At 34.1% G+C, this 27,358-nt stretch overlaps 1 protein-coding gene across 2 annotated transcripts in view; it reads left to right on the top strand.

The window, feature by feature from the left end:
* LOC113231658 (centaurin-gamma-1A) overlaps positions 1-27,358 on the top strand; it is a 318,073-nt gene that overhangs the window by 207,597 nt on the left and 83,118 nt on the right. Inside the window, exon 1 of one of the 2 annotated variants that reach the window (XM_026466087.1) lies at positions 21,347-21,825. The exons of the other annotated variant lie outside the window; for it this stretch is intronic. Coding sequence (XP_026321872.1) covers positions 21,669-21,825 — 157 coding nt within the window. The 5' untranslated portion in view covers positions 21,347-21,668. Of the gene's footprint in view, positions 1-21,346; positions 21,826-27,358 lie in introns of those variants that run through there. 2 annotated transcript variants of the gene reach the window in all.

Genomic DNA, 27,358 nt, shown 5'->3' with positions numbered 1-27,358 from the left:
ATTGCAATAAAACGGCAATTTCATACTTTAACCCCTAATAATATACATTATTATTATGATTATATATTTGTATTGTTACACTGAGACAATTTTATTATTTTTTAAAAAGGCTGCTGTTCATTGCAGTCATCTTACTATATTATGAAAAAATCTCAAATCAAAATCTGGGATACCTTCTGCAATGTTTAAAAAAAAACTTTTGGAGAGTATTGACTGAGGTAATTTGTATGGTATTAAAAAACAACGAATCAAATTTTTTCTCGTTTTCTAAGTCCTACGGTACGAAAAACTGAAATTACAATTTGAATTTAGCGCATTTTTAATTGCATTGCCTATTTGGAAGGCTGCGCTGGCTCCTGACAACAAAGCAATAATAAATAATACAGAAAAATTATAACAGTAAGAAGTATATACATCTGATGTGTTACTTTCCAAATTTGAAGTTTCACCGATTCTCACACTAACGCCTGTCGCAACGACATGCCACACTACAATTTTAGCATAGAACTGTTTTATATGAAGTCGTTCACAGAGTCGCACACTCGTGACGATGACGGCGCAATAACGCATGTTGCTACGACGAGCATCACCGAACCATTAAATTGACAAATTGGCGTTAAATTTCTCTGCAGCTACATCTATCTGCTGTCTCTAGCTGGTCTTCGTTAGGTCTGGTAGACCAGGTGAAACATATTATGTGTGGAGGATTCGAAAGTGCAATGGTGTTGAATCACGTAGATAGCCCCGTTTCACCACGTTGTCTCTACATCGGCCAATATGTTCTGTACCGTATAAAAACGTTGTATCAATAACTAATCTTTCTTTCTTAGCTGAAATGCGAACAGTGGATAATTTACCATTAACTACTGTACAATGTCATACCTGAACATGTTCTATATAAACAACACACAACGCTACAACCCCAGAGCATGTTCACTCAGCCGAATTTAATGCGGTTGCAGTAATTACGGACGCATCGCCATTGCTCCGAGGGATGCAGATGAGGTTCTGTCGATTGTCATTTATCGATTGGGGTCTACAATTGGAAACCTCTAAATATACTGGTGTGGCGTGTTATACAGAATATCAACACGACAACGGTTTTTAATGAAAGCGCTCAAACATCTTTCTTCTGTGTTTATTGAACTGTCAAATCGTCTTAATGACTGATGCATATTGTTAAAAAGAAAGCATCCTTAAAATGTAATCATCAGAGTATTTACTAGATTTTAACAGCCATTGTAAATAGCTTCCGTTGTTTTGAGCACAATGAACTAGTTTTTAAGTTTGTTTTTCGTTTGCAGCGGAATAGAAATGCTCTGTCTTGTTTTTAACTGACTTCAAAAAGAGGAGGAGGTTCTCAATTCGAATGTACTTTTTTGTGTATATTACGCGATTACTTCGATATTTTGTGAACTGTTTTCTATAATTCTTTTTTTGTTTGAAAGGTGGTACCTCAGCAGGTACCTCAGATTAAGTTATTTTAAAATAAATTTATCTTTATCTTTAGTTGTCCCATTAAAATTTGAAGAAAATAATTCACCTCTAAGGGTGAAAAATTAGAGGATGAATGTGGTTTATGGAATTTCAACCACTTTCCATACTTACGTAACCGATTACAATAAAATTTGACAAATATCGTTTTTTTTTACAAAAACGTTATGATTATTGGATATCTTTTTTTTATGGTTTTCCTATTATGAGGTAAACAAAATCGACTCATCAATTTCGTCAAAATTATTTTCATATCCCTGGTTTACGACGACTCTAACAATTTTCCCCACAGGGAGCCTAGTTCTCCTATTAGTAAAACAATCCGAACAGAGGGGGGCCGGCACGTGCGTAGTTAAGGAGGGAGTAATTTAGTTTTTACCCTAGTAGTTCTCTGGTGAATCTTTAGCCTTTGGCGCGGTATAAATTATGTAATGTGGAGTATATCTTATGCATAAGTAAAAGAGAAACACGATACCAAGACAGTATTATGTTGTAGTCGTTTTGAGTCCGACCCAGATATAGCTGCAGTAACGTTTTTTGAGTGTGTCTTCCAAAATTTGGTAAAACTGAACAAATCTAGTAGACTCGAAACGATTTTCTGCCAAATGAAGCTGATGCTACTAGATGACAGGTTTCTGAATAGAAAAGAATTGCTACAAATATTACCTATCAAATTCTAAATTTTATTGTACTTGTTTGTGGCGCGTTTTTATGACATATAGCTTTATCCTCTCATTGTTTTCACTTGTAGTTGTCTTCCTGCATACCCTAACATTGTGTAATAAACTCTATAAATGCATTGTGACAAGCCTTCTCACTCATTATTAGCACCCGACCCCAATTCACGCGTTCGCTTATAAGAGATGACCCATTGATGCTTTCGCTTAGTTTTGATAAGACTGATAAAAATAACTCGTTGCTGCTGTAGCCTGTAGCTAAGCTGCGATGGACAGCATTTCAAGCCAATTAAGCCGAGTTCACATTTGTCTGACGTGTCGTGTCGTGACGCATCAGAACTGTTATACGGGGCGTAGTAAGTCTTTTTAAAAAACACACAATTTTCCCGAAAGTGTGTAATTCGGGAAGAAGTGGTAATTAAGTACAATAATATAAAGAAATAGTATAAAAAATGGAAATTGAATTGGCACGTGTTTACACGACAGGAGTTTGGAAGGAACTGAACTGCTTTCTATAGAATTTTAGTGATGTTCAAAGAAGAATGCTGACTAGAAGGAATGGCAGGGCTGATTCTAATAGTTTAGGTAGTAGGGCTGGGATATAACATATATATGTCGGTTATCGCTTTCATACATTTAATATGATTAGATTTACATTAGTGTGCTGCTATCTGAAACCCATACCGCTCTGACGCGTCACGACCATAGATATAGAAAAAAGGGCACGACACGACACATGAGATAAATGTAAATCCGGCTTTAGTCTTAACTAATGATGGTATCACTTACAGTACTTGTACTATGACTATCGGTGAGATTCTCAGTAACCCAAAGAGGGAACAAAATCACGTCCATGAGTACAATGGGAGGGTTGTACCCTCGTGGGGTACATAATGACTCCATTATTGCTCGAGGAGTCGTGTTCAAATATTGATTTGATGGATCGCGACAAGTACGTTTACTTAGGAAATGGATAGTTCTTGTTTTCATTATTGACGACAATGTATAGTATGATTTCGTGAACCATCCATAGTGTACACACTTTCCAATACGAGATTTCTTTCGCTGCAACAGACCCTGTGCACATAAGATATTTCAGCTTCGGACCATCGGATGATAATAATTTTAACAACCAACTTTTAACTTCTAAGACACAAGGATTTTATCTAACTTATCTATTGATTAGCGGTTGCAAGCGCATATTTTCAATATGATTATATTACACAATCTTAAAAATAAACTGTTGTTATATTTTTACGGTACCAAGTGACGAGACGAACGAGTCATACGCCTGATGGTAAGCAATACGCCTGTCCATAACAGTTGCAGTGCACTGCAATTGTTAAGGACAGGCGTATTGAGGCGTACTCAGAGCAAAGACCTGAGGGCCACTACCACATCGCCCGTCATCTTGAGATATAAGTTAACAAGTACTATGTGCCTGTAATTTCACCAGCACCCTTACACTTTAAAACCGGAACCCAGTAACGTGAGCATTACCGCTTAGCCACACCCCGGACGCTCCATACAACGGTCGAAAGTTATTTACCTACTACTACTACATACAGGGCGCTATCTGCGCACGCGCAAATGTATGCTTGAAATGGCAGGGTTACTCATCATCATTTTCTCGTACTAATACGTTACATGGTCAGAGCGGCAACATGGCGAAAATTCTAACGCGAATCTTTTATCCATAATTCTATGGACAAAAGACAACTAGAATAATATTGAAGGTTTGAAAATGTATATTTTGGACAAGTAAAAAGGTAATTAAGATATTTGAAATTGCGTGTCCAAGTTTATCATTTAATAATTAGAAATATTAACTACGTAATATTTATCGGCAATGCAAATTGAAAATTCGGGAAAATTCGGGAACCCTTGTCTACTAGCTCACGAAGTCATGGCGTTTCATTATATTGATAATTTATTTATTTAAGTATTATATATTACTCTGCACTAAATAAACGAAGAAAGCAATAACTGAATGAGTCTTGGACATAAGTTTTTTTTTACTTACCTACTTCGTTTCATCTTTCGGAAAAGGAAAAAACTCCTCTCTTTATCCCGTTTAGATGATGATAAACAGCCGTACATAGCACAACTCACGACCATTACAAATAGTAACGTACTATGATGTTATAATCAACGTACAAGTTTCGTAATGAATAAATGAAAACTATATTCAATTAAGAAAGCCGTTTTAGCGTGAAAACGGCTTACCGACAACCTTATCGCCGTTCAGTCAATGTGATCGTCAATTTGCGGGGCGTGGTGCGGTATCTAAAGCTAGGGAGGGGCGGAGAGTGTCCGTTCTCGTTACTTTTTTGTTCTCTGGCTTGGCGGTAAAAATAGATAATATGGCAGTACTTACTTCCCTGGACAAACTCTTTCACCAAGAGCTCTACTGTTACATTTATATTTTTGCACATGAAGTACTTGGATTAATACACATTAGTCTATAGCAGCAAAAGCAACGTTTGGTCATATTCTTGTAAAAACAGTCGTATGAAAGCAGAACAGTGTCATTCCACCTTGGTGTTAAGTTTTGTTCATTATGTACAAACATTTTAGGGGACAACTACATCTTTAAAACAAAATTGCTTACATATTGCGTATGATGAAGCTTCACGTTTAAGAGCGGATACACACGGCGGCTTTTAGCAGCGCGTCTGCAGCGATTCAGTAGCGACGCAGTCGCTCATCGTCTACCTTTACACACGAGCGCGACTTAAGCAGCGATAGCGATGCAAAAGCGATGCTATGACGATGCAAATGCGATGCACGTTTTTATGATACAACATAAGCGATTGCATTGAAGCAATCGCGCGTTTTACTTTACACTGATAAAGTTTGGTCGCAGTAGAGCTCCTTGTGACAGAGTTCGTCCAGGGTAGTACTGCCACCTTACCTATTTCTGCCCCCAAACAGTAATGTGACCATTACTGTAGTCCGGTTTTGAAGGGTAAAGGTGTTGGTGAAATTACAAGCACATGGAGCTTGACAACTTATGACTCAGGATGACAGGCGCAGTGGTATGGCCTCTCAGATGTTTGCGATTTGATGCTCTGAGTGGCACTGCAACTGTGACCAGGCGTGTAGCTTACTACCAGGCATTCGACTTGATCATCAACATCAAACTCAAAAGTTATACTCTTGTCGGTGGAGTATCTTCCAATCGGTAACCTATCTCTAATTACTCTAACTCGAATTTATTTTTTCCGAAATAACGTTTGTTCCAATTTTCATAACCCCGAAAACCGAATTATTAGGAAACCGTTGTTCTTTCAGGATATGTAGGATGTTTATCGCAAAGACACGATTAGGTTCGGTTAGGTTAGGTTAAGTTAGGCTTAAAAGACAAAAAAAATCCTCTCAAAATAATAATTACTTTCGAGGTTATGAAAATTCGAGCAAAGGTTATTTCTGATAGGTAACCCTTCCAATCATCTCTCCTATAAGCCAGTGACCTCCTTACATGACACGACACCCTCCTTTTCCTTTGTTTGGTCTATGTAGCTTCGCCTAGGTCGTTTAACTTACTTACTTACTTACTTGATATTATAAAAAAAAGTCACCATGTCTTCTGTGTGTTACTCTAAGATTTAATTTCAACGCCATGTCGCTTGCGATAAAAGTTGTCCGAAAGTCCAAAGTGTCAAACTTCATTTGCTCTTGACTGTATAAGATCTTACATAATTAACAAAATAACTTTACCATCTCAGCGCCTACTAATTAGTTCAAAACTTCTCTTAAAGTTAATGTTCGTGGTAATTACTTAACCAAAGTTGCAATAGTTATTAACGTTGTACTCGCACAAGCTTCTAGTTATTTAGCTTATTTATGGAGTTTGGTTAGTTTAAGAATTCAACGGTATTTGATGCTGAAATTTAACGCAGAATATCCTCCTCACAAAGGCCAGGTCGTAATGGGCAGAAGGTATCCTTTTGATTTGGCGTATGTAGTATTGTGTACGTAAATTTTGAAAAGTTACAAATTTCATCAACAACGTACTCCTTTAGAGTAATATTTTACAGGCAAAATTTTCTTTTAGGCAAGCATGACCCAACCTAAATTTGCAAACATTGATAACTGCCATCAGGTTAGATTGATGTCATATGCTTTCCTATAATACAAAAAAAATGCTATATCATTTATTCGTAGATAAGGTGTTATTGGTCTCAAAACTAATTTTCAAATATGGAAGAACTGATATGTTGAAACGACAGTGAATCCATCCTAAACTATATTGATAACTACCATCAGGTCATATGTTTTCCTATAATTAAATATATTTTGCGAGAATTAGATACGATGTGATTGGTCTTTAAACTAATTTTAATTAATTCTCTAGACAGGTACCTGAGCTATGAAACTGATTTCGTATACATTATCCGACACATCCAGACATCGGAACCAATTAAAAAAAGGTCTGTGATTGTTCCGAGATCGAACTAGGACTTCCTCATCTAGTGTCCTCAGTGCTAACCGCTAGGCCACGGAGATCAAGGTAAAAATAACATAATCAACGCAAAAAACGATCAGTTTCTAAAAACATTTGACCGTGTCCAATAACCCGTGACGTCATATCGTATCGACCACAATTTTGTTGTTGGTCACCAATGCCTTGTGTCCGTTTTCTCGCTCCGTTGCTTGAAGAATTACAGAATAATAAGGTAGTCAATGTATATACCGGTGTAAGTCATGAGAAATTATTATACTCAGTTCTTTGTTTGCACATTGGAAACTATTTATTATTTATTATATTTATTTATAAAATACTTTCATTTCCAATCATTCTATTATTGTAATGCTTTATATTGCTGATGCGCGCACCAGCGCACTCGCACACTTTTAACCGACTTTTAAAAAAAAGGATGAGGTCCTCAATGCGATTGTATTTTTTTGTATGCTACGCGATTTTTCCGATATTATGAACCGTTTTCGACGATTCTTTTTTTTTGTTGAAAATGGGATATTTAGTAGTGGTCCCATTTAAAGAAGAATTAATTAAAATTAAATTAAATAAGGGTTTATTAATCAGGCACACACATGTATATTATAGAAAATCACATGATACATGTACTAATATCCTATTTTGTAATAAATTAACCCATTCTTTATACAATATCCTTAGGTGTATCGTATATTTTTTGTTAGACGTTATTTAATAGTAAATATCTAAACCAGTTGATCTAGGAAAATAGTTTTTTCAACTTGCCTCCGGTGACTCTACTTGAAAGATTTTGCCCAAGCGTAAAATTTTTACTATTTCCATATTAATAGTACTATTTCCTTAATTTCATTTATGTAATACCATATAAAGATATTGAATAAAATTATTGTGGCATACTTGAGACAAACGTACGCTGTACTACAGATACAATGTGTTACGTGCAATTTTTATACGTCCATTAAAAGCGGCAGAACAAGGACGGGAAACGGGCAGCAGAGCGTCTTCGTATGTAACACCGCAGCTTTGCTACGATCGATAAACCAGCTCACCGTGTGCGTTATTTTGAATCTTGTTTTTCTGTAGAATTGTCCAGTGTAGCGACCATGTAATACAAGATATCCTTCAACTTGTAACTCGTACCAAACAAGACCAGATGTTATAAAACTATAGTTTCACTAATTCACCCTTCCGTTTAAACCCTAAATTTGTTTTTAATTGAATTTGATATTGTTTTAAACGATGATATCAAGAAGTATGTAACAATAAGTTTATTTTTCTTTTCATCTATTTTAAGTATTCAACCGATGGCCCATGGTGATAAGCAAGCTTATTTTGGCAGCTCAGAATATACGCATCTGTCAAGCAGACACGATATAATTTTTAATTTTTTTAAATTATTTATACTTTGTTACACACAAAACAGTACAGATGGCGGACTTCATGCTATTAGGCATTCGCTACTAGCCAATTGGAGAGCTGGATTCAGACTGATTACCAGGCGGTGCATAACATTACAAGCGAAGATTAAACATAGACACAATAAAAGTTTATAAATAATTACCTTTCATAATTTACACACACAAATATACGTGTAATATTTTTATTTATTTTAACTTTTTTGCACACAAAACAGTACAGATGGCGGACTTCGTGCTATTAGGCATTCCCTACAAGTCAATTGGAGAGCTGGATCCAGACTAATTACCAGGCGGAGCAGATTAAACACAGATAGAATAAAAGTTTATAAATAATTATGATACATAATTTACACACATAAATGTACATACAACATATAACACAATTATAATACTTACATGACTAACTATATCCATAATTTTAACATTGACTACTCCCGTTTATTGATGGAAACAAAAAAAAAATCACCTTAGTACTTTTATAAATACTACATAATTTATGATCCCTATTCTTGGTCGTAGAAAGTCTTCCGCCATAATTATTGTTGCCTACGAGCTCTAGGAAATCGAAAGTTCCTACAATTATTCGCAATTTCACCGCAACAACGAGTGTTGTTATGATGAGTTGCATCGTCTCTCGTATTACAAGGTTATAAAGTGCAGATTCACGTGCACTAATTGTTGATGTTATCACACATATCAGAGTATTGTGTATATAGAAAATATCTTTTTTTATTTACATTACTAATGCAATTACACATAAAACAGTATTTTATAAACTAAAATTAGTTTTTTCAGACACTACTAATTCCTGCACGCTTATCATCATGATAATTTATTAATGTAATGAATTAGGGCGTAAAAAGACGATTGATGATATATCAATTTGTTTTTGTACATGGTCGATTTTTGAGCCAAGACACTTACATACTGTAACGTTCTCTACAATATTTGGATTTCTATTTTCGTCACAGATACCTTACAGATAGTTACTTATTAAATATTAATTTAAAAAGCTAGTAAAAGTTATCAAATAACTCAACACAGCCTTCAAATCAGCAATAGGAATAAAAACAAACTAGATAATAATATGGAACCACCGATAGATACAAAGAAGAAAACTTTAAATAATAAACATGGCACAGAGATCAGAATAGGGTAATCCCGATTTAATAATCCAGAAAAAAATAAATTTATAAACATTGAAAATGAGACTTCTGAAGTGAATTTATAACCAAATGATATAAATAAACGAAATAACAATTTGAGAAAAAGAAACAACACTAGACGAAATTAACAAAATGAAAAGCTATACTTAAATGAAATTAATTTTTGGATTAGATATGCTTAGAACTCAAGATTTCTCTAAATTGAGGCCAGGTAGGTTAATTGGTGTGATTGAAGGGCATCTACTGTTGTAATTGTTATTTATGAACGTAATCTCAATTATAAAAAAGAAAGCTAAGAATAACGAAGCACAGACACACAGTAGTAGTAGAACGCCTTGTGAAAGGACTACCACCTTACTGCATTCCGGTTTTGCAGGGTAAAGGCGCTGGTGAAATTACTGGCATATGGGACTTGTCAACTTATGTCTCAAGGTGATTTTCAATATAAAACTCACAACGCTCTAAAGGAGTGATAATGTAACTTCTATATCTAAGCGTGTCGCTTACCACCAGGCGCACGACTTGTTCGTCCCGTCACTTGGTGTCATAAAAAAAAAACAATTATACCTTTACAAATACAGTAGTACCCCATGAGAAATTTCATGAGCCGAAGAACTAATCGATTCAAGTCGACACATAACCGAAATACGCCCGACCGATTTCGAGTAATAAATAAATCGATAATCAGATCATACGTTGTAATCATCGAAACGTAACTAATATCCTTTGAAGGGGCGAAGAAAGGTGATCGTAAATTGTTCAGTTTTTGGTCGTAAAGAACTCGAGCCCATGGCCGTTGTGGTAAAAGTTTTGTGAAGACAAATTTATTGCGTTTAAGGAAAAGAAACGATGCCTCATTAAATCCTGTACGAGATATGTGGCAGTATCACCGTCAACCAAAACGTGGGGTTTTCAAGACACTGACTTTTTCTTTAAGCAAATTGTTAAACCATACTTGAATGCAATCCATAATGCCTTCTTCTATTAAACGTGTTACTGGTTTTGAATAATTTTAGCAATATTGTAAAGCTTTAAAAATTTCGCTTATGTTTTATCTGGAAAATACAATGTTTCATCTAAATCGAATTCCATTGTTGGAAATTCAAGTTTAGTGGCGTAGTCCTCTTTGCTTAAGGCGAGGCATTACAACGCGAGCCTAGATTTTAAGAGGCGAGGTGTGGGGGGTCGCCACTCGTGCCCCACAACCCTCGCGCTTTAAATTAATATGAATAAAATAAAGACAGGCGGAGAAAATTTGACATGGATACGACGTCTTCACGCACCCGATGGCAACCGACGGAACAGTGATGCGACAACGGGCAGTTAAAGTGTCGTTAAACCGCTAGGAAATTTGGAAATTTTGGTATAAATGTGAATTAAATAACTAATACGGCTTCATATCGAGTTCTTAGGTTTTCGCGATTGTTACACATAGGAAATGAAACTATTTTTCCGGATTTAAATCGCGTATATTTGTTTTTTCAAACAAACCGACGTTTCGGGCCCTTTACAGGTCCCATGGTCACGGTTGACTGAGGTGGTACAGTCTTCAACCAGTTATGTCTAATATTAATGCAAACCACCCTATTTTTTCACTATAGTTACAATAGTTATTAATTAAATACCTTATTTTTAATTTTACAAAGAAAACATTCCAATTTACGCTACATTAAGTTTTACAAATTATTTTATTGAATGAATTTTTATTAAGTTTAATTTATTATTAATTATTAATAGAAATTAGAATAAACTAAAACATATTAATTAGTACTACAGTCTTATGTCTGTTTGGGATTTTTCATTAGAGGAAATACTGGATCCCAAACTGGTGGTACGGAGAAACCATCTTCCCTGTTGAAATTAGGATGTTTTTTAATTTCAATGGCCTCTCGCAGCATCCTGGGCAGATAACGGACTTCTTTTGCAAGGACCTGGGGTTTGTCAAACTTCATTGAATGTGTAGGTTTATCCATGACATGCTCGCAGACTGCAGACTTGTTTACGCGACGGTGTTTGACATCAGCTATATGTTCTTTGACGCGGGTACAATATGACGCGGGTTTGCATTAATATTAGACATAACTGGTTGAAGACTGTACCACCTCAGTCAACCGTGACCATGGGACCTGTAAAGGGCCCGAAACGTCGGTTTGTTTGAAAAAACAAATATACGCGATTTAAATCCGGAAAAATAGTTTCATTTCCTAATACGGCTTCAGTTGAAAACCAAAATTTAGCAGATTCTCTTTAGTACTTAAAGAAAAAATATCTCCATATAGAAACTATGTACAAAGTTCGATATTTTAGTTTAGACTTTTATTTGAGCCTGTAGTTAGGATTTTATATGATCGGATAAAGTACATAATATCGTGTAACACATTAGCACATTCTTTAGACAATCTCTTAGGCGTATCGTAGTATATTTTGCAAGACCGTTATTTAATAGTAAATACCTAATCCATTTGTTCTAGCGAAACAGATCTCCCCGCTTCTACTCCGGTGATACACCTTATATCATTATTATAAAGGCAAATAAATATCACATTCGAACGTTTTACAAAAACGTCTTAAACAAGACAAAAAATCATTTCGACGTCAGACGGTGTCAACGGCCTCTTCAAATGCTAAACCAACAGCAATAACATGTATTAGATTATGGAAATTCCATATGTCATTTGTCACGCGTTATAAATAATATGACGAAAATTCTTTTATTGCAAATTAAAATAAATTCATATTATATACTTCGACACAACTTTTGACTAATGAATTAAATTTAAGTACATCCCGTTCAAGTAGACTGTTAACGTACTGCGAAATAACTTAAGTTTGCTGGGTTATGCTTTAAATATACCTATACTCGTACTTAACTTCCGCCGTGGCCGAACGGTTACCGTGTTGGACTGCCACGCTGAAGTCGCGGGTTCCATTCCCGGGCCGGGAGAAATGTTTATATGGCCTACATCTATTTCTCTCATGAGTTTGGGTGTAATTTGTGGTTATGTGTGTGTGTGTGTGTGTGTCCATGACACCCGCGATACAGGGTTTCTATAGTGCGGGGCTATGAGTATGTGCGTCGTTATTGTGTTATTATTACTTCTTTGCTTTTGACTTTTTATCATTCAATATCATATAATTTTTTATAGAGGTGACTTGTTTGTAATTAACCCGACAATTTCTCATTTCAAAAACATTCACATTATCCCTGTTGCAAGAACATGTAAACAGCAACGCGATACTTTCATTCACAACTCACGTCAGCGCGCCAAAAATAATATTTTTATTGAAATGTATTTACATTGCAAATTTCATGAAAATGGGTCACAACCTAAAAATCTCAAGGTGTTTCAACAACAACGGTGAACAGTCGACCTCGAATGCAAAGTGTCATCTTTCAATAGAGACTTTAACGAAATTAGTTGGATGCCAATTCGATCTACTTCATGAAACTTACTATAAAATTGGCAGATCCAAATATGTGTACTGTTACGACTTGTATTCTGAGAGATAATAAAAAGAAAACAAATTAATCAGAACTGATGAATCTGTTACTTAAAAAAACTATTAATTGCGTTACTCCATCTCAACTTTAAAGACCTCCATTGTAAAGCAGCTTGCTCACCGGTTTTCATATAATTGCCATATCTGAGAACCCTGATTCGATCCCCGGCCGGGTCAATATAGAACACTAACTTTTGTATAATGTCGCGGGTCTGGGTGTTTGTGGTACCGTCGTTGTTTCCGATATCCATAACACAAGTGCTTTTTTTTGTTTGTTAAGTGATTGTTGCGTAATATTTATTATTATTATCATATCTACCTTATCTCAGTTCAAGCCTAATGGTAGGAGCTTTTTTTCATTTCTTATTTGGAACTCTGTTTCTTCTTTTTCTTTTGGAACTGCCTGATGGTTTATTACAAAACGAAAATAATGTTAAAATATGAAGAAAAAAGATCAATAAATAATTTTATGAATTCCTGGTCGAAATTACAAATATAAGGGTACGTTTAAAAACAGCTTTTTACTCTTTTTCCTTGGTGTTCAAAAGGGTTTATGATGTCGTCCTTTTACTATGTACAGCATAGTGGAATGCAAATAATGGTATGTTTGTTGGAAACTTTTCCCTGTTTTCCTTTATTTTCCGTCGGCATCATTTTCGACAAAACTTTTGTTACTCTAAATATTCAAATACTTCGCAAGAAACTTTTGTTTCACCATCAATCCATTTTCTAGTCTTATTATGTACTGAAAAACTTTATCCAATAATTATCTTGATTTTTTTACCACTTCAATTCTAAGAACAAAACCAAAATTTCATTCATTCTTCAATAAATTTATTTATTACTTCAGTAATAACGTTTCTTACTTAAATCCAGAACTAAGTTTCACTGCTTCAGTTTTTACTTTGAATTTCATATTATATATATTAAATTAGTCGTATATACCAAATAGGTCGTGAAAAATTATCAACGCTGCTCAGTTAAGTAACAAACAATGTAGCGTTTCACCTTTCCAACCCTTGTCAGGCGAGGTAAATAATTTTGTTGCCATAATTTTGGTCGAAGTTTGCATTTTTTAGCGTCTGGTTTACTGTATAGTATGTTTACCTTGCATTCGAAGGACTGTAAAACCTATTATTAGATACCTACAGGATAAAAGGAATTCCGGAAAAGGACTTTCCGACCGGAATTCGACTTGCCAAGAAGAACCAATTACATTTTATATTTCGAAGATGTCTTGAACACCTTCGCCATTTTAGAAATTCTGCCAGTATTTATAATATTTCCACAATTTTATATAAAAAAACAACATAGTTAACATAATGGTAAATAATACTATCAAACGCCTCCACTGCTGGACATAAGCATCCTCCGCCAACTCTGCCGGCCACCTTTCTCAGGTCGTCTGACCGTCTTGCCGCATGGCCTCCTGCACAACGATTTCCTTGACGTGGTCGCCACTCTAAAGCAAGTCTGCTGCATCGGCCATCAGTCCTCCTGCAGACATGTCTGGCCCACTGCCACTTAAGCTTACTAATTTTGCGAGTTACGTCAGTCACTTTAGTTCTCCGACGTATGACTTCATTAGAGATTCGGTCGATCAGAAAAAACTTAAATAAACTTCCATAAACTTAAATTTCAAACGGGTTCAACGGTTGGCACTATGAGCACCAGGTGCTAAATAAGGAGGTCGATTCTCGGTAGGACCAATCTGGGCAACGAACATTTCTAAATTGGTCTTGGTCTGGGTGTTCTGTGTAATGTGCCGTAGTAAATTCCGTTGCTCTCATACTCATAGTACAGGGAATTCCGTCCTTCCTTAATACTTAATTTGAGACAAGGTAGATGGTGTTTTGTCTGGCACATTGTTATTATTATTATTTAATCAATAGAGGTGGTATGCTGTACAAAATAGAAATGCAATAAATCTTTCTATCCACGGCCTATGTTTTCGTGACCTCGTATTCTCACAGTTCTCTCTTGCAGATGGTCACGATCTACGCTTTCTAACAGATTGTCACTATCGCATTAGCTTGACTTAGTCGTCTTTTGTACTTTATCTTAGCACACAAATAGTGTTTTTGACACATTATTTTATATTATATTCCTATTTTGCATCAACTCTAGAGATTTCTAAATTCCTCAACAAATATTAGACCGGAATGGATTTAAATTAAAAAGGAAACTGTTATTCAGTCGGTGAAAATGGACTACAATTCCAGAGCAGGGTAAGTTAACATGAAAAGCAAAAAATCTAAAACGGTATTTCCAGTTTCGTGCCCGACTTAAAATACTGGCTAACTTTGAAAGAGTAAGTCCATAAACCGAAATGTTATGCACAGAATTAGCGCCCGATGGATGAAACGGTGACAGGTCATGAAAATAGCGTCTATGAATGCCTATTAAACTGCACGGGATAATATACAAGACGATTATCAGACATGTCATCTGTAATGGATCGCAATACTTGGGCCGTTATCAATATTTTTTATAATACTGAGTGCCGAGACGAACAAGTTGTGCACCTGATGGTAAATGGTAAGCGGTACTGTCCGTGGCATAGGGCTTTAAGTCGCAAGGATCTGAAGGTCACTACCACTGCGCCCGCAGCCTTACCGTTACAGTTAGTTACAGTAAAACCGAACGCTGTAATGCTCACGTTACTGCTTCGCCGTAGAAATAGTAAATAAGGTAGGTAGACAGTATTTCCCTGGACGAACTCTTTCACAAGGAGCTGTACTGCTAGTAAATGTAGTCTCTACTCTACTGTATGTGTATGAAAGCGCAGGAAGATGACGATTAATCTCTAATATCCATGAAAAATGCAACAAATTCAAATTTGTGCGCTATCATTTCATCATCTCGAAATTCACAGCAATCAAGCAGTGAATTGAATATTTATAATAATGGAAGTATAGATTCAATAAATTAAAAGTATGCTTTCGACATGAAACCAGATTTGAAACCATTGTAATATTGAAATTTCAACTTCCACTTACGCTATGTGACATTATCGTAATATTATCGTACATATAACTTTATATGACAAGTACAAAGTCATGCTATTAATTAGAGTAATGAGTATTTGTTTTTTTTTTCTAGGAGCCTGTAGTGCGTCATTCATCACACAAAGTAATTTATCCATTAAGTAATTTAAGTGCAATATTTTTAAGTACTTTAACATTTATATTATTTGTTACTAGAACTAATTACTTTTACGTTTTTATTATCAGTTTTTGTTATGACTATAAGTCACAGTATAAAATAAGAATGTTTAATCTTGCTTATTTTTCTTATCCAGTTCTATCTTTTATTCTTCCGTGTCAAACCGTGTCAGGTATTTTCAAAATCACGGATAACCTAGAGCAATGCTACATGTACGTTGAAATTTGTAAGTGTCACAAGCTTCAATGTTGTTCTCATCATAATTTAACATCTCATTACCAGTTACAACACTAAGCTCATCACCATGCATTAATATTGCATTATTGTCTTCCAACTTAAGGTGATCTTCTGTGTCTCGACTATACGATAGAAATACTGGTCTAGATAAAATGGATTATTTTATTCAGACTATCGGCAAATCTGTCATTCCCACGCTTACAACCACAAAATTATGTCGATGTTACAAATTTTGTCACGATGTTTTTCGCTTTAAACCTCTGGTAGATGGTTTTAAACCTGAAAGTAAAAAAGTTATACTTTTATAGACAACGTTATCAAATGCTTCTGTTACGTTTGAAAGCAAACCACTAATGTCTGTTTGAATTATATTCTTACTATTGTCATTTCATACTGAGGACAAGATCGTAAAATCTCATTGACTGTTCGAAGATTAAAGTCGTAAAATCTCCCTTTTATTATGGAGCGTCATTTGACCGTGTTTTTATAGAATTTAGATGAAGGTTTGAATGTTTTTGCTTTGAGATTTTTATATCCCTATTTAATGCGACTTTATACTTCCCTGACGATATTTTAATAATGTCATTTGAATTTATGATGCTAACAAATCACGTTTTCTATTTTCAGGTATAAACCGCAATTTCTAATTAAGCAACTGCAAGGGTAAGCTGTCCGTGAAAGGAACATTGATCCGCCTACTTTATTTAAGAACGGCACAGTTCAAATAACTGTGCGAATAAATCAGCCCAAGGCAAGCTGTTAAACCATTTAAACCAATATTTTAGGCCTTCAATTGTCTACCTACGCCACGTTCCGCAAGGTTCTGCTCTAGGTCCTGTACTTTTCAAATTAGACATTATTATGTTCTATCCATGTTGGTACTCTTATTACAGAACGAGATAGAAACAGAAGGTTGTTTTATTTAAGGGTAGGCGGACAGGTGCGTAGGTAACAAACAGGTCTGGCCGGGATCCATTTCATTCTTATGAATTCATTTGACAATTACATTAATTGAGATATTTCAGTGAATGGTTATGTAACGACGAAAATATATACACATTCAACCATTAATAAATATTAGGAATTAGTGGACTAAATTTATTCCGTTTACCAAGACAAAATATTTTGTGAAATACGAAAAAACAAATAACACCAGACTTCTATAGCTGGTTGACCTTTGACTTTCGGCTTACCTCTAGTCCCTGTTTCTAATCTATCCACACGCGAAATACAGTCCTAAAGTTTATTATTCTCGTAAAAAGAAACTTATTAATAATTAAAAATGGAGCCTTAGCAGCCCTATGTAGTGGATAGTTTGACTTTCGCCTCCATTCTTCTGATGAGATTTGATTTGTAGACGAGATTTCTGCATAAGGAATATCTTAACCGCTTACGAAGTCATCGCATTTTTCTTCAGAATTTTCTATACAGTGTTTTTTTTTTAATTCGGACAGTATAAGGAAATCAAAACCATAGTGATTATGTACCATAGGTATACTAGGAATCTGTCTCAGGCATCGTTAGATCTTTATTTGTAAACCAATTATAGCAGTAAATTTTTTGGTCGACTGATGAAAAATAAATAATATTTTCTGACTAAGTTTCTTATAAAATCGAGATAGCAGAAATTGGTCAAATTTAATCAAATGTTTATTCATACATTTGAATAAAAATATTTTATTAATTTTGACCTACTTCAGCAATGTATTAAATCATAATCGAAGTTCTTACTCGTGCGCGCACAGAAAACTGAAATATGAAACGCTGTTACGTCTATCCTAGTTAAATAAAAACTCTGTATATCGTGACTGCGAATGTACAGTGTCAAAAGCTCTTCAAGCTTGACAGTTAAGTTTTAAATTCAACATAATGTCGCTTGCGGTAAGAATGTTTCAAAGTCCAAAGTGTCAAGCAAAGCAAAGTAACTGTTGTAAGTATAGTATTGAAATAAAATATATTTTATTAAAGACAAAACAACGAAATTAATTCAAATATAATCACAGATATACAAAGATCGCAAATAATATAATATCAAATACAACCTCGTTCACCCGACTTGCACTGCGGACGATGGATGAGGAGGTCCCTGTAGGACCAATTTGGAAAATGAACTTTTCTAATTCGCTTCTAGTGTGGGTGTTTTCTGTAATGCCCCCGAGTGATATCCGTTCCTCTTGTGCTTATAATACAGATAATTTCCTAACTTGAGACCAGGCAATTGGTGTAATGATCTGGCACATTATTATTATTGTCAATAAATATAATAAATTTAATTTATCTGAATAACATTGACAAAATATCAATGATAACAAAATTGAAAACATATACAGAGCACTCAAACGCACAATCTTTATAGAATCCCTGTTAACACAACGTCGTCCTCATACATTATCTGAATGACAAATATGGAGGAAAGCAACAAGGTGCAAGGATGGAACTGGTTTTATTCTAGGGAATGAGTGGGAGGACAACATTCTCAAAACGGACTTCATTATTGTGACTATAATTAGAGGAACAGGTCCAAATAGGATCATGTACAAGTTGATCGGGAAGAAAGCGATAATAAATCTTGTACGATCAACACACAACACATTGAGGACATAGAATTTTAAGAGACATTGTTATTAAATCGGTAATACCGGGTATGTGTATATGTACACAATGCAAATAATGACACCTACGTCACGTTGGGTAAAGGACGAGACAAAACCAATTGAAATAGTGATAGATTTATTATTCAAAATGGATGAAATTTCTGCGAGAATTTACCATACATTATAGTAATGGATAATATAATAATCATATACGTACACATTTCACGCTCGTTTACCATTAGGGTAAGCAAAAGCCCACAACATTCCCCTTGATACGATCCTCATACACATATATCGGCTCATCAATACGCATCAATGCTTTCCTACACGCTCATCGAACTTTCTTTAGAACGTCTTCAGTTTGGTCTTGGCAAGTTTGTCTTAATCGGCCCTTACCAACTTGGTCGATCATTATAAATCTGATCCTCTCTCCATCTTCAAACCATCTAATCATCATCATCAATTTCTCTATTTATGTTACTACATCCTTTTTCACGCCGTAACGCTCTCTTATCACAGTGTTCCGTAATTTGTCAGTTAAAATCTTTTATGTCATATTTTTTGTACATGATAAACGTGTTTTCAATTAGTATAAATATGAACTTATTTCTAATCAAATTTTCATAATAAAAGAACCAACAAATAAGCATAGCATAACAATTGAAGTAAAATTGTACTCATCAAAGAAGTGCTTTAATACCAATTAAAGTTGACCTCTGTAAATGCTAATGAAGCTGCATTGAAGAAGAAGCTTCGATTTATCCATATAAAGCGAATTTATTAATATGAAGCCTCTCCATAGAGGTCAGACAGATCAAATTAGACTGGATGATGACGTTAAATGGAAACAACATCGTGCCTGCTGCTACGATGCTGAGATAAGAATTTGCACGACTCGCAGAGGAATTTTGTACCGCACAGCCATGTAGCGCTTTAGGTTTATAACGTAATGAAACATATGAATTATATTCCCTCATATGAATCGTAACTTGCACAGCCATGTGGCAAAATATACCTTCTTGAAAAAATACCTAAAACACTGTCCAGTAAAATATTAGCTATTAAACCGTAGTTAGTATATTTATTATTGTATAACACTGGAATTTTAAAAGTGCTGTATTAGTGTGAACGACAAAACTAAACACTTTCCTTTTACGATAATGAAACCAGAAATTTTACTTCCAGCTCCATAATGGAACAATTAAATAAATATAAAATTAGGATTACCTACCTAAAACGCCAATGCTGTATTCCGTTTGAATAATACTAAACAACATTAAAAATTATTGTCATAAACGGCATAGTAAATCTAGAAAATATATTTTGTCCTTATACAAGGCAAAGAAACACATGGATTCCAATTTAATGAAATAGAACTAGACTTTGTGTGGGCGGATGACATTAAGAGAACAGTGTTCAAAAATACTTTCTTTATTCCCTCCAGGGAAATCAATGACTGTAGTCAATACGTCTCTGGCCAAAAAAATATATTTTATCCTTATAAACATGCTTTAGGACACACATGCGAGGTCTAAGCTACGGAAACGGAACTGGAACTTGTGTAGGCGGATGAAATCCGAGAACAATGTTCGAAAATATTTACCTATTTTATTTCTCGGGGGAAATCAACACCTTGCACAGATAGGAAACTATTTCCAGATGAGATAATAAGAAAATGGCATACTAAATTGGTAAAATAATGAAAAATAAAGCCTTGAAGCAGCTGACTGAACGAAATGTCGCATGGAATATGAAACAAGAATATGATCTCAGGGTTAATGCTAAGGTTTTGTGCCGTTTTATCTCAAAAACGGTAACTGTCTTAGTCTCCTAAAATGTAAATTGGGTCTTTTGCATTAATTCCTTTATAAATTTTGGTGTTTTATCTCGGGAGGAAACAATTCTAGTTCATAGGACTATTTAAAAATTGTTATCAGTATTTCAATTATTTCACTTTGGATTCTTAAACGTAAAAATGTGATTAAAACATTTAAACAAAGCGTTATACTCGAATCATTCATCACAATTAATATTTCGTAATACGCATTCCATCCAATTAAATTTTGTATTTACACTCTCTACGGTAATAGAGCAATTAACTATTTGTTTTGACAATAACCTGTCAGACAAATGTATATTTGTCAAACAAATTGTTGTCATAACAAACAGTTTATTACTGTATGTCAGTATCTATGATAGGTAATCTAGTAGGAATACTAATATTTCGATTCGCGTCTCAACTAAAAAACGTTTCCCATATAACCTCTGAGCAATTGTGTGACGGTGCTTGACTGTCTGTTCAAACACATAAAATATAAATGGTAAATGTTAACTAAAGAGCAAATTTGATAAGAAAGATAATACAAAACATACATAGTAGCAGGGGCGCCCCTCCTCTACCAAGCACAGTCGGTTCAGTATGACTCTCGCCGCGATCGCGGGTGGACTTATCGTTCTACAGGGCTTCGCGACATCCGTAAATCATAAATCGGATTCGATACCGGAAAAAGCGACAGGAATACCAAACACCAGTAGAATAGTGATGACATAGAACAATAGTGTATCAGTGACATTATTAAAAAGGAACATAAGACAATAGACGAAATTACGGTCAGTGCTAACGGAAGTTAGAGACTAGAAATTATTGATGGTGATTGTCTCTCTATTGTTAATCTTAGACCTTGTGGATTCGATGTTTTGACAGGTGTTATTGAAATATTGTTAATGGAATATCATGACATTAACAATATCAATGGATTTACCATGAACAATTAAAACGTACTTGGTGGATGAATACTGTGGGAAGAAATAGAAGTATTTGTGTTGCCCCGATTAATTGGTGATTAAATTTTAACAATGGGATTGCGAATCTAGTGAAACGAATACCATTATACTATTGCTATGAAGCTATGTAATTTTTTCAAATTCTAAACTACTTTAGTGAAAACTAATCAACAATGTTAGCTGTAAAGAACTTTTTTATGCCCGAGAAGAGGGTGGACTCTCCAAGATTTTCTCGGATGCCGGAGGCTCTCATGAGGTCTATAAGACGCCGGTCTCTGAGAGTTAAGCGGACGAAGTCTTTAGTACTTGTCAGCGAGAAAAGGAAATCTGGTGAGTGGTAGTGTATTGAACTCCATCATTTGCTTTTGTTTTACTATTTACTATAATAATTTTTTTCTCCTATTACATATTGAAATGTTACATTGTAAATACATAATTAACGTTTTATAATTCATGCGAGTTTTTTCGAGACTCAAAAAATATAATTTACTTACTGTAGATAGGTATGGTAAGTAGGTACTTTGCTGCTAATGAAACCTTTTTACAGCCTTCTTACGTAACAATATAATTAGGAACTTTTCATCGAGTTCTTAGGTTTTTAAGGTTTTTAAGGATCTTTTTGCTTTGGCGAAACCAAAATGTATTCACTTAGGTTTTACACAGAGCCTAAAATAGCTAACCGATTTAAATTGTATAGGCATCGTTGTATTTGTTTCGATCGTCTGCGTAGGCTAGATATTTTTATGAAAAATTCAATATAGCATCCATAATACATAACATTACGGCGGTAAAAAATAAAAATCATCGAGTTCTATCGTGATAAGTGTTAAATTAAAGAGCTTTAAATACCATTATAGCATACAAGGCAGCAAAGTATAACAATAGTTTTATAAGAAATTATTTTCTGCACTAATTTTGTTCTATTTCCCTTTATATTCCAAATATGTGCAACCAATGGTATAGACGCAGCTTCTTATTATTAGTATAAGTAAAAACACGTTCTTTCATCAACCCATAGACGTCCTACCTCGCTATGGGTTAGAGAAACATTTTTCAAAATTTCAATTTTAGTACGATATTATCATAACGGGTATAGTCTCTGTAGAGTCTCTCTAATCGGTTATTAATGTGAGCTGATGTTTAGAAGAAATATAAATGAATGTGTAAATAATATTCAAAGTTAAAAACTAAAATTCGTGTAAAGTTAGAACTTAATTGTTCTAGTGGTAATGAGTTGTAAGCCGAAGGTCAGTCAATATGTTTGTCGAGCAGGCTGAAAGGCGTCCGACTTTGACTTATTATCTCTGAAACATTAGGAGTTATTTGAACAGAAATTAAATTTGAGGTTTTTCGCTTATTTGAAGTTTGTCGGGTTATAGTTTTTATTTACGTTGAAAATACACTTAGAGGAAACTACTTCATGTATGCTCTAACGACATTCCACTTATGTGCATTTACTCAGCATTTGATATAATTACATCATTATTTGAACACCGTCGTAAAGTTGCCTGCTTATCGGTATTCTTCAAGATATATCAAGGAGAGTGTGCGATGGAATTACACGATTTAATTCCGCCTTCCCAAAGGGGAATTAAGTCCCGTGGAGAATGGAATTCCGTGCCTGCAGATTTATTTCCTGAACGATACTTAAATTTTTGTTTTTACAAGACAAGAGAACAAGTCGTGTGGTTGGTGGCAAACGACATGTGTGTCCGTAGTAGTTGCACTGCCACCGCGCTGGTCACCCTAAGTTGACAAGTCCCATGTCTGTCATTTCACCAAAATTCAATTTAAAAAGTAAACAAATTAATTATTCCACATCGAAAATTGGATTGTTTCAAATCAAATATCATTATTTAAACTATTCGATTCAAATAATTGACAACCATTTACTTAAAGTTTAGTATTCGAAATTATAAAATGTTATTACCTAAATGACAACAAATACGAAATAACAGTAATACTGCTGTCAATATAGTCGGCGTTACCGCTAATTATGCTTAACAATTTTGTCATGATCAACCAAACAACAGTTTTTGTCTTCTCCCACTGGTTATCACACTGTTTTCTAACCAATAAATAATTCATTGCACGATATTGCATTTTGTAATACAATGCAATATCTATTAAAAAGTAATTTGGTTTTCAGATTAGCGTTCCTTGAAAATTAAGATCAATGAATCGTTTAACTGGACGATTAAAAGGCGTAATGGCGACATTTGGGAAGATAATTATTATTCCCACGGTACTTAACTTTAATTACGTAAATATGTCGAATAACGCGTAGTGGTATTGTACTAATGAGTTTTCTCTACACCGTTGCGCAGAAACAGATAATTTGTAAGCCTAAAGTTTTCTTACGCACTGCCTTCAGAATAAAGATAAGCTTTAATCGAGTACATTTTTAGCTTCTTTAGGGTATCTTAATGAAATCTATTGCAACTTGATTAAATTCGTTACTTAACAATTGATATCAGCTTTGGACATTTGAATATGTTCCTTAATTAACCTTAACAAGGTCTCATTGTAAAAGCAAACAATCATATATCAAGCAAGGATCAATATATTCTTATTTTAATATCCGTAAAAAGTGTTTAAAAGCTACCCAACTTGGCTGTACTCAATTTTTTTTAATATTAAATGACGGGACGAACAAGTCGTGCGTCTGGTAGTAAGCCACACGCCTGCCCATAACTATATATATGATTTGATGATTACATATGATGTAATATTACGAAATAAATTATTTGAATTTGAATAACAGTTTGAATAACCGAGCTTTAAATCATAAAGATCTTGGGGCACCGCCACTGCGCCCGTCACCCTGAGACATAAGTTGACAAGTCTCATGTCGCTATAATATCACCAAAGTTCAATTATACTTACAAATCTTCTAAAAAAATGACAAACAAGAAAATTTAATATATATTATATATTACATTTTTAAAATTTAATATATATTATATTAATATATATTAATTATTATATAACTGCAGTCGACGTTGCTGAAATAGGTTTTATCTTCATCTTTTAACAAGTTGTAAGTGAAATATGCGGGTACGGTAATATTTAACACAATAGAATACCATATTTAGTACAATGTGATCAAACATACACACAATACAAATCCTCCTCCACATTCCTTTGTAAAAATGCGAATTTTTAAATAGTAATTTTATTGTTTCAATGTTAATATGTAGTTGGTTTTGTTATGTATATATTGTGAATATATAATATATCATATACGTAATAGTAAATAAATAACTAGGCGCTTTGACAAGTTTTACAACAACTAAAATAGCGTAAGTATTATTCGGCGCTTTGACAAGTTTTACAACAACTAAAATAGCGTAAGTATTATTGTATATATATTGATTATTTATTTATGAATTGAAACTTTCATATTTACGAAATTCATTAGCACGTTCGACAATTAAACCTCAAATGTTTGTGGACGTTTTTGAAATGGCCTGGTTTCAAAAGATAAGAATAACAGGCCATGTTGAGACCCGTCTTCTTCTTTTTATCGTATCGAGTGCATGCAATATAATGTTTGCTAAAGCACTAAAAAGCGTAATTATAAAGAACATTGATTTTTAAATCAAGTTAGCCAATCAAGATACTAGATGGAATCAATCATAACATGATTAAATTCATTACTTCAATAAAATTATTGGCTGCAATCATGTTAAGAATATGTAACAAGGAAACAAACTATATTATGATCACTTTTACAAAATTAATAAAAATAAAATAAATTAAAATGTTTCTTTATTTAGGTATACACCCCTTAATAAATTTAACATTACTTATTACATTATATAATAATGAAATTGAATTTTATTAACGGAAAATTATTATTATTAATGAAGTAAATAATTAAGAATTAAATTAAATTGAATTTACATATAACACTAATTATAATTAATTTATTTATATTTTAAAAATGGAGTGTTCGCTTACAAAGTAGCACGTACTGTATACTGTCCTTACTATATATTAGCCAAATCGCTCACTCTCACTACTGTTCTTTGCTTCAGTTATATTATTTTGTGTTTTGTTACTACAACACAAAAAAGTTTATCTACTCATATTTTTAATGGAACGCATATGTTTTAATACCCCAATACGTCTGTTTATATCTCTCTCCGAAAATAAGTTGTCTTGACACAGTTCTCACAGGAAACTGGGATGATTGTTTATAATAATATGATTTCGTTTACCTTAAATTTCACGAACCTGTATAAAAAATAGCTTGCTTTAAATATTATCAACTACTTTCGCCTATAGTAAACATTATAACAAGTTTACATTAAGCGCGTCATAGTACGACAAGCAATTTACGGTTAAAGTACCTACTATTGTTTTAAGAGGTTGTGGTAAGGACGAACAAACCGTGGGCCTGGTGTTAAGCGTCACACCTTTTTTTTTTTTTGACGGGGGGGAAATCTTTATGGATACCCCTGAGCCCAGGGAGACTCAGGGGTTATGTGGGGACTCTCCCTCCAGAGTAAGCGTCACGCCTGCCCTATTTAAGTAGGCAAACTTAGTACTCCCGTTTATAATAGAAAAAATGAAATAAATATAATGATTTTTTTATTAAACTTAAACTATAATATAACACTCAAATTGTATCAGACATAATTAAACGCAACTTAAAGATAAAAAGGTGGGGAATTAAAAGCCTTAATTAATTAAATATGAGAAGGTGACGAACCAGACGGCTAACGGCCTTTCTGGGCAATGGACTGAGAAATTAAAAATCGTAGGACATAAACATTTATTAGTCGTGATTTTTAATAAAAACAAAATTGTTGCTTTTTTGTGTAATACAAATAATAAATAAGTCGGTTTTTATTACGTATTCGTTGTTTTGTATTCATTTTTCTAATCCCGCTTTTATATAATGTAGATTGTCGTTTATTTTATTTAAGTATGTAACTTTATCAAACAAAGTCTCCATTGACGCAAGAGTTATTTTTGAAAACTATTAACTAAATTATCTGGCAATTTCTTCTATCACGCTTCTAGTCGTCTCTAAAAATACTTCAACTTTTTTCTTACTTTGTACTCGACCACCACTTTTCAACGTTCTATTGACTAATTACATCTATGCACCTGGCGGGCACGTGCTACGTAAATGTCACACTTTACGTTAGAAACAAAAAACCACAGTATACTGACCCCAACTGTTAATTTAATTCTTGAACAGCAATTTACAATGACAGCTCACGTTACGTTGGCAAATCTAATTAACGGGTTTTATTACACGTTTGAAAAAACCGCGTAATTCTTATTAAACATTTTGACAAATTGGGATACGTTTCATTTTTTTATGTTAATGTTATTGTAAAGATAATAGCATTGGCAGTTCTGCCTATTAATCTATGGCGTGATTTTTTTCTTGTATGGACAGGCTCAATCGATTATATCCAATCCATTGAGCATCAATGGCCGAGCTCAAATGATTGGCTGAAAATAATCGGGTTCAAGGCTGAACGTGCACGTAATCGACCGGTTTCATGTTGAATAGTTTTTCACGGCTTTTATTATATCTACGAAACGATTCATTTGTTTTTTTTTAGAATATTCATAAGTTCTAAATTTAAAAATGTTTCGATTATTGCGAAACGAGCACGAGAATCATAGAGCATTTACATCTTTTTCATTCGGTATAATAAATATATCTTTAGAAACGTATAATAACGAACTAAAACTACAAAATAATAAAATCAGTGTCGTTAGAAGCGGGAAATCCCCATTAAATTTAATAAACGCAACTTCAATTGCTTATATTTGCTTCATCATTCCGATTTATCCTGACAACAGTCCTAAATGGACAAATTAATTTCAGGTATTTCAC

This window comes from Hyposmocoma kahamanoa, unplaced genomic scaffold (assembly GCF_003589595.1).
Source record: "Hyposmocoma kahamanoa isolate Upper Pololo Valley unplaced genomic scaffold, ASM358959v1 66, whole genome shotgun sequence".
Classification (NCBI taxonomy): Eukaryota; Metazoa; Arthropoda; class Insecta; order Lepidoptera; family Cosmopterigidae; genus Hyposmocoma; species Hyposmocoma kahamanoa.
This window is presented reverse-complemented; position numbering and strand designations above follow the sequence as displayed.